General features: G+C 39.6%; 1 protein-coding gene across 2 annotated transcripts in view; it reads left to right on the forward strand.

The window, feature by feature from the left end:
• tsc22d2 (TSC22 domain family 2) overlaps positions 1–5,286 on the forward strand; it is a 36,066-nt gene extending 30,780 nt beyond the window's left edge. For both annotated transcript variants that reach the window (XM_023399839.2, XM_023399840.2), the window contains 2 exons: positions 2,197–2,248; positions 2,777–5,286. In XM_023399839.2, the coding sequence (XP_023255607.1) occupies positions 2,197–2,248; positions 2,777–3,076 (352 nt within the window). In that variant the 3' untranslated portion in view covers positions 3,077–5,286. The remainder of the gene's footprint in view (positions 1–2,196; positions 2,249–2,776) is intronic.
• The last annotated feature ends 4,374 nt before the right edge of the window (positions 5,287–9,660 follow it).

Genomic DNA, 9,660 nt, shown 5'->3' on the forward strand with positions numbered 1-9,660 from the left:
CCCCCCCCCCCTCCCGGCTGCCCACAGTGGGCTGTACGTGCGCTCCAGCATGTGTGGATGTAAACGCTGCATAGACTCCTGGAGCTCCACATTAAGCTGTGGCGCTGCACAGTTCTCACATTTGGTTTATAATGTTAAAAAAAAAAAAAAAAAACCCACAGAAAGTTTGAGTGTAGTTACTGAAGTTAGTTTATTGTTGACTTTCCCCCTGCAGTTTTCCAAGTTCAATCTCCATCAGATTGACTCACAAGAGCTATGGTTTCAGTATTGAAACGACTCAGAACGCGTGAATATATTTCATATAAACGTATATATTTTATATTTAGTTAATTCAGGGTTGTTTACCTCTGTTTATCTGTTTACATGTTTTTTCTCGCTATATTTATATCACATTTGACTTTAAACTACTTCCAAACTCTATTAGTCTGTCTGCACATTATGTTCCCTCTCATGCCTCAGATTCTCGTCAGAGCACCTTCTAGCGGCACGAAAACGCCTCGGTCCTTTTTTTTTCCTTCTCTCCCATCCACATCCGAGCAGGGCGGTGATTGTGCAAGAGAGCGTTTCGGGAGAAAACCGTTATCTGTTTACACGGATAAAGATCCTGTAAGGAGTTTATTTCTTTCTTTCCGCGAGGTAAACTCTCGCGAAACTTGGAATCGTTTTGTTGTGTGCGGATCTGCAGCGTCGTTGAGTAAGTTGGTGGCCTTTTGTTTATAAAGTGGGATGCGTTGTTTCTTTCTCTCGGTGGAGGGGGGAGGGGCTGGAAAACGAGATGTTGCGCTGCCCTAAGTGGCTTTGATAACAGTTTTAAGAAAAGCTACTCACGAAGAAGCAACGTGGATGCTGGGTGTTTTACCACGACATGATAGAACATGTCCTCATACAGAGTCTACAGATGGAAACAATGAGATTTAGCTGAGAATGTAAACTGATCCATGTCGGCGGCATCAGCCGCACCCGGAATACCACTCCTGCAGGATTGAATCTACACTCCCTGTCTGTAATGTGCTTTCTCTGCACTGCTTTCATACATAGATACTGTGGCTGATGCACGCTGAAATGCTGGTATTTCAATACTTCCCCTGGAGCTTTGTTTTCCGACTCAGAAAGGTTGTGGTGAAATGTGTTGCATCCATCCTTTGTGCATTTCACATTTTAAAATCTTTTTATACAAGTAATGTGTGGTGCTGGTTTCATTACCTGTTAATATGCACATCTGATTCATACGTGACACAGCCTTCACGGTATATTCCTATTCAGGCTCAAACACCTGGTTTTTACTGATGAAAGACATCAGGTGAGGTGACTCTCTGATTGGAAACTTACCCTTGAGGAAGTTTATAGCGTAGCCCCTGTCATGTTGATAAGGGCCACAAAGAACCCTCAAAATAAAAGACATAAGCAATTTAAAGTGCAATCTACTGTCTGCAATCATCTAGGACATGTTTGTTGGTGACAAGACACAGCAACAGCAGTGTTTAGGTTTATCATTTATTTAGTGTGGTGTCTGTGATGAAGGCCAACTGGTATCAGTATATTGGCGTTAGAGTTTGTTATTTTGGGACTTAATGCAGAAAGCTATGTAAAGTAAATGGTGCTGTAACAGAGGTAAGAGAAGAACCTGTGCTGAAAGTTTTTTGTCATTTTAATCATGGTTTGTGAAGTGGTATTGAAATGTAGCTATTTTAAAGGACCTCCTCAGTTGTCAGATGACTGGCCACACAATGGAATAATAAGCATGAGACAAATTTCACCTCTCGCCCCCTCTCTCTCTCTGATGTTTTTCATGTAAGTCACTAGTTTGCCTGGTTTGTAACATCCCACTTTTCCTTTAATAACATCGTACATTGGCTCTATGTTGGTTTTGAAAACACTCATCTGTGACACTTTCTCTCTCGAGCACTAAAAATAGAATGTTTTTTTTATTTTTGGCGTGTGTGCGCGTGTTTGTTTCGGATGAGGAACCAGTTCTTCTCATTCTCCAGAAACTTTGTCAAAATTCTGTCAGAAAAATTTACAATGGGTTTTTTTTTTCCTTTTCGTTTACACCTGAGAAATACCAGTGAACCATTTGAGGTCATGTTTGTCACTAACTTGGCAGTTAGTGAGTGTGTAAGAGCTGATGTCAATCGAAAGCACATGGTAGACATGAGATTGGTATCTTGTGGTAACTTTAGCTCTTTCTCTCCACAGTGCATCCGGAGCCAGTGTCGTTGCCATCGATAACAAGATTGAGCAGGCAATGGTGAGTTTTCCCACAGATATGAAAGTTACAACAGAATGTGGTCAGGTGAAACACATTCTCTGCAGGCCTGTACAGGGACTGAATCATAATGAATGTTATGCTGCTGACATTAAAGTATCAACTGTGTCAGAGAGGATGAACATAAAACCCACTAGGAGGAAAATTTTATGTAATAATAATAATATGTGATAAATTCAACCAACATCTAGTTCAGTAATGCTTCTGCATTTCCTGGTCTGAACAATACAGCCCTCAGTAGGACATTCGTAAAAAATAAAAAGAAAAAATCTCAATATCCACACAGTTTCATTGACAAGTCATCTCTTGGAAATGCAGCTGCAAAATCCCCATGGTAATGACGCCTCTGTGCTAAGATGTTGCACATTATCTTAAAGCTTAGATGATGTTTTTTCCCTTTTCTTTCTTTGAGGAAAAAACCTGCAGTTTAAAAAAATGATTATGCCCATTTATATTTCTTGTGTCACTTTGTGTAGTAACTTTTGTCTCCCATTTCTTGTCTTCTCTCAGGACTTGGTGAAGAGCCACCTGATGTATGCTGTTCGTGAGGAGGTGGAGGTGTTGAAGGAGCAGATCAAGGAGCTGTACGAGAGGAACTCAGTGCTGGAGCGCGAGAACGCCGTGCTGAAGTCGCTGGCCAACACGGAGCAGCTCAACCAGCTGTCCAGTCAGCTCACCCAGGGCAGCAGCACATCGCCTCCGCTGCAGCAGCAGCAGCAGCACCCGCTCATCACCAGCAACAACACCCCCTTGGCGCACCACGACGGGAGTCAGAGCGTCCCTCATCAGCCCAACATCACCTCGGCGTGATCCCCCTTCCCTCAGTTCATACGCGCAAACACACCTTCCACGGACAGGAGTGGAAGATCCTGTTAGAAAAAGACAACAACTACTACCGTCCCCTTAGCTCCATAAAGCAAAAGGCTCGGCTCTGCGTTCAGTATGTTCCATTTTAGGAAAAATCAACAGCGACATCTTTGTTTGCCACCAAGAGCCATGCTTCAGTGTGTGCACGCTGCCGTCACCGGGCCTTCACATTATTAAGACATTTACCACCCCTTGAAACGTCTTATTCTGGCCCTGTGTTTGGCTGTAGGAAAGCTGAAGAAGGAAGGAGGGGCAGGGGAGCTGGTGCGCACCATAAAACTGCATGCCGTTCTTGTGCAGGAGATGGGGGTCAAAGGGCAGAGAGAGCTTGATTTGTTGGGGCAACAAGTGGTGGAAGAGGACGGTGCCTCTGTGAGGGGCCAGTGTGGCGACAAGGGTCCTGTAAAAAAAACATCCAGCAGGGACTGTCCTCCCCAGTATCTCTACCCCACATCACTCCAGCGCTGGAAGAGGCCAGAGAACCGAGGGAGAAGTGGGGGAGAGGGTTCGGCTTCCCTGAGCGGAGGAGGACGTCAGCGGGCGCCTCAGCTTGAGCGGAGCGAGTCGAGCGCCTTGGCTTGTTATATGCTGCAACAAAAGCTTGTGTTGTTTTCTCAGAGCCACCGTACTTTGACATGAATCATAATACTTTTTCATTAGTTCAGTTTTAGTATTTGCATTTATTTATTTCAGGGCTGCTATTTTCATAATGTAAATGAACAATGTCATGGAGATACTTATTAAAAACAAAAAAGAAACCTTTCTCTTTGGTCTTTTGGTATTTTAGAATCTGTCAGGTATAAAATTTGGTAGTCTCTTGCAACAAGTAGATCTCAATAAGTAGGCAATAAGTTCCATAATAGAAATTTTTCTTTTCATGAAATAGTGCTAACACTAAAGCCGAGCTTGCATTAGGTGGGAGCCAGGTTGAATGTATATTTTGTAAAGTGTAAAGTATTAAGAGCGAGCGAGGAAGGTTTGTACAGGAGAACCAAGATATGAAATATGTGATGGGATGTTTCGATAAAGAAAACTATTAAATTACTTTCTAGACTTTCTTTGTCAAAACAAAAAATAGAAATGAATTTGGGGGTTTGGTTGTGGGGATGAAAAGCTGTGAAAATTGTTCGACCTACTTTATAACCAAAGACACAAAGCTGTGTAAGTTTTTTTTTTTTTTTTTTTTTTTTTTTTTTTTTTTTTTTTTTTTTTTTTTTTTTTCTTTCTCCCATTTTTAAATGCACACTCGTATTTTTTTCTACTCTCTCCATCCCTATATTTTGTTGCTGTTTTGCATGTTCTGCATGATCTATAATCAAACCACTTTCTTACCTCATGTTTTTATCCAGCACTTATTTTTCTGTCAAGTTGTCAGTCTGTGAATGATTGTGAGAGGATTTATGAAAGCGAAAGAACAATGGGCAGAGAGGGTGGAGTAAGTAGTCGAGGGTGAGAATTAAAAGAAGAAAAAAAAAGAAAGAATGGAAAGGCATTAGTGTTGGCTGGAGGAAGGGGCCTTCCATTAGTCAGAAAAGGAGCCATCTTTTGTTTTCATGTGTTGAATTTCATATGCAGAGGAAAGATTTGTTACATTGCAAATTTTAATGTATTTAATGAATGCAGCATTTAGATTTCGATTGTAGTGTACCAACACTTTGCTAACAAAGGAAAAAAAAATAACAACTAGATGACAATATCTTCAAAACAAAACAATGGAAACTATTAAATATTTCACACTTTAAAGCTGGAACCCAGTCGATTGTGTATGAGCATATTATGGGATGTCCTGTCTGTGTCACGTCTTTGTGCCTCCTGTGCCGTCGTCTGCTGTCGTCAGGCGATCCGGTTTCTTTCTCTGTGGCTTAGAACCAAACCAAAATGCTTGGTAATTGTACAATCAGTCATCTTTCTACAGGATGGACTCTTTAATTTCCCACTTTTTTCTGTTTGCAAATGGGCTCATTTCTTCTCTGTTTAGAGTTGTTTTCTTTCTGTTTTTCTTTTTGTTTTGAAGGAGATGCCGTGTACATGCCAAGTGTACTGTATGAAAGTGATCACTGAGCCTTGGAGAAAATATCTTAACAATGCCCTTGTAATGTGCTGTTCAGACGATTTTAGTTTTCAGTCAGAAATAAATTACTGTTTTATTAAGAGACTGTCTTTGTGTGTTTTTATTACCCCCTTTATTTATCACCCCTTTTTGTGACAAATGTCAAACCACTCTTAACGTTTTTATTACATTTTGTAAACCATAAAATCCAAAACATGGGTCTATAATATACTAAGCGTTTCAATTCGTCATATAATTCCTCTTTTAGAATTGTGAGATATTTTTTAACTCGATCAGAACAAACAAAGAAAATCTGCTGCTGTTCGTACAAACGCACAAAAAGATATACAAAAGCAATTACTTGAAGTGATCTGTTCAACACAATAGGCTGTTTTCACAGCAGACACTTTGATTTGTTTTACTAACAACAAGGCTCTACACTATTCACTAAAAAGGCCATGAAGCTGAAACAGCTAAATGTAATTCAGCCACTATTAATTTTTCAATTTATACCTGTGGCTTTCCCACTGAATGTAAGACAAAAGATTTTTAAGCAACTTAACCTTTGAAGACTAGAGAGAAAGAGGTGGGAAAATCCACAGGATACAGACGAGAAGAACCAAAATAAAGATGTGACATTCAAATCTACAGTGAAAATGTCACATCTTCAGTCTTACATTTAGAGCAGGTGTTAGACAATCCGAGGCTTATTTTATCACGTTTCACTGTAGTGATATGAAGACTAGTATGTGTGTGTTCATTGAAATGATCACCTTATTTATGAATCCACACGTTAAACAGACATGACAAGAACAATAAAGGATAAAAAAAAAAGTATAGATAAATTAAACAAGTACAATAGAATAATTACATTTAATAACATTTAACTATGTGTATGCTCCGTTTGTTCTTCTACGGTTTAGAGAGTTTATCAAATGTGTAAAATCTTTATGGTAAAAGGGTCAATCTTGGATCTGGTATTCCTGTAGATATATGGCATTTGTTAATCAACATTTCCCCATTAAAATAATATTTGAAATAACATTACATTCAAAATATATTATGAAATCTTTAACAGAAAGACAACATAAAAACAACATGTCTGTGATGTGAATGCCTGTAATGTTTTCTATTCAGCCACAACAATGACTTTTAGAAATGAGGTCTCCAGCCAACTCTGTACCCCAGTCTCCGTCATCTAGAGAGACTCACATCCTCTTTCCACAATTCCTCAGAACTAGGAGACTGATAATGCAGAATGTGATGTTTCTTTGGAGGGATTTATTTTTCTAAGGGGGAAGTAGGCCTAAGTATTTCCTGCATGTTTGCGGGGGGGGGGGGGGGGGGTTGGTTGGTTGGTTGGTTTACATGAAACAGAACAATCCGTGTCTTCTGAAAAAGGAAGGTGAAGCTGATACCTGCATAGACTCAGGCATGTGCAAATGAGGATTAGTCATCCCAGACATCAAGCAGCAGTGATTTTCAAACCAGTTCTGGCATGAAGCGCGATGTCCGTCAGAATTTCACCACTGAAAGTCACAATAATACTTTAATTGTCAGATTTTATGAACTGAATAAGGAATTATTTGTTATACTTATTTCCCTCTTCGCCCCCTCTGTTTCTCAGTCTTTTTTTCTCTTTAATGAATCAATGAATGTTAAAAAAAACACACGTCTCTGCTCTTTGGTGCCCAAATATTTTCCGCTGTGCCCTTATTTGTCCACCACTATATAATATTTCTGTTATTTTTTCTCTCCGGATGCGGACTGACTCAGTGTTTTCTTTGGCAAAGGCTCCTGCACGTTCGTCACGTCTTATGTCAAACTGTGAATGCCATGCTTGCATATCAACAAAGAGAAAATACGCAATCTATAACAGCTCCCCCTATGTCAGCAACCAAATGAGGTTGGCCCTGGTGTTCGGTTTCACTGCGCATATTCTGCATACAGTAGAGTCGCCAATGTGTCCATGCACTGATGAGGATAAAGTGACGTAAACCATGGCTTCGAGATGGTGATTGCGTTAAGGAATCATAGCCAATGGTGTTAAATAATGGCTTGTATTTTCAGAGAAAAAACATAAAATAATCTCAGTGATCTTCAGTGATCTCTTTATGTGACCAGAAGAAAATGCAATAATATATATGTGACCTCAATCACTCCCACCTTTCCTCTTTGAGGAGGAGGGCTCATTTGTTCCAAAACAGTGAGTCTTCGAAACGGAAAAAAAAAAGAGTTTTCAAGAGAAACAGGATTCAGCAACTTTCCCAAGTAATTGAGTCACAATCTCCGATATCCTTCCTGCAAACAACTCCTGACTTATTCACCCTTTAAAATATACCGTCTTTCATTCCAGAAGCTTCTTTGTATAACCTGCTACGTATGTACTTTGAACATTTGTACCTGTATAAACAGCTAGTTATAAACTGCTATAGAGAACAAAACCAGAAGAAAATGAAGAGGAAGAGTCTGCTGGCCTTCCTCTGAATGTTTCAGACATTCATTAGGAAACAATGTGTTGCACTTATTTACACTTTGCTGCACAAATCACCAGCTTTCAAGATGCGTTGGTGTCTATATTTACAGGTGCCAAAATGTGCGTCCAATTTCCCTTTTAGGCTTCAATCTCATTAACTGTTATTTATTTTCCACAGGAAGTTGGAATGGCTTGTTCTTAGTCCAGAATCTGGGTAGGTTTATCAGGTCAAAAATCTTGTTTAGAAAGTGTTTTCTCTCGGTCATTACATTAAAAAGTTAAACTCCCTGCCTGCAAATGATGACATATTGTGTTGTATAACATGAACAAAAGGCACTTCAGAAAAATTTGACACTAGTGAATAGATTTCATAAGACACAAATTAATCCTTTAGGCTACATAAGAGTTTTTCTGAGCATATTCTCCACCACACTTCTTTCTTGCTACCTGTCACATGTCTACAAAACCGTCTGAATACACATGGTTTTCTTGATGAATAGGACACACACACAAACACACACACACACACACACACACACACACACAAAAAACATAATTAATTTACTGACTTCTCCATGAAGGTACAACATAAAAGAGCAAACTACAAAAGCAACTGTAGGCTCCAACTGGCACATCATTGCAAACTAAAAAAACTGGATGAGCCGGGTTTTGCGTCACTGTGACAGATCTTCCTATTCACCTACTTTCCACTAATCGTTTGTGTTCAAGCCGCAGCAAGTTACAGCTGTGAGTCACAGCAGCTCAAACTGAGTTGTGGTATGAATGGGGTGTGTCTGCCTCGTCACTGTGAGCAAATAGCCTGCAGTTCAGCACTTTCAAAACCATGAATGAAGCATGACAACTAAAATCAACTCCCCCAACATATAACTTGATTATCAAGTTGTCCTGACGTGCCCTAACTCCTGTCACACAATGTAGTACGTGTCAGGAATCAGGGCACACATTAAACATGCTCAGCGTGACATACTGTGTGTGTTATACAGTGGTGGGAAGTAACTAAGTACATATACTCAAACACTCTACTTGAGTATTTCCATTTTATGCTACTTTACACTTTTACTCCACCACATTTCAGAGCGAGATATTGTTCTTTTTATATACAGTATATAAAATCTACAATTATATAACATTTTTAATAATGGTGAAAACATTTTTTATTTAAATTGCATATTTAATTGCAAGAAAACTTAATGTGCTTTATGTTAAAATGCATGTGCAAACAGCACCAAAAATCAAAATGCTATTTACACGTTAATACACCAATAACCATAATCCAATAACTGAATAATATTATATCCTCTGTATTTACATATTTCCAGAGAGTAAGGGAATGAGATCAGATTTCCCCCTACACTGAAAAACGTTAGCAAGTTACAATTGTGCAATGTTCTTGTACCAGAGTATCTCAAGTGTCATATAATGTCACACAGCACAGGGGAAGGAAGTGGGTACCTCAGTGGGGATTTGTGCTTTGCAGGAACTGCCCACAGTGTGTGTGTGTGTGTGTGTGTGTGTGTGTGCTTGTGTGTGTGTGTGCGTGTGCATGTGCATGTGCGTTTTTTATGTTCATTAGGCAAGCACAATTACTCACCATTCAGTCATCTGCGGCCACGCCTAGCAATTACTGGGGCTGTTACACTGTCTTGACTCACTACTGCCATCAATGGATAAATCTGATTCATGTGACTTAGTGTAGATGAAATCAACACATAGTTCAAGGCTGTGGTGCCATCATGTGGGTATGATATGAAAGTAGCTCCAAATGTACAACAGACAACAGCGAAGAGCCTTGTAGGCAATATGAGTACTAAATCTGTGTACTGAAAAATAATATTATATGAACCATGATAGAAGATTTTATTCAGTTTTAAGATTTTATCTATTCCACACCTCTGCCTGTACTCTACCAATACCATGCCATGGCAAATGTCTGCCATGAGAAAGGCCTTTACGAACATGACATATTACCAAAGAAAGACC

This window comes from Seriola lalandi, unplaced genomic scaffold (genome assembly GCF_002814215.2).
Source record: "Seriola lalandi dorsalis isolate HSWRI2012SDOR001 ecotype SW California unplaced genomic scaffold, Sedor1 jcf7180002052122, whole genome shotgun sequence".
Taxonomy (NCBI): domain Eukaryota; kingdom Metazoa; phylum Chordata; class Actinopteri; order Carangiformes; family Carangidae; genus Seriola; species Seriola lalandi.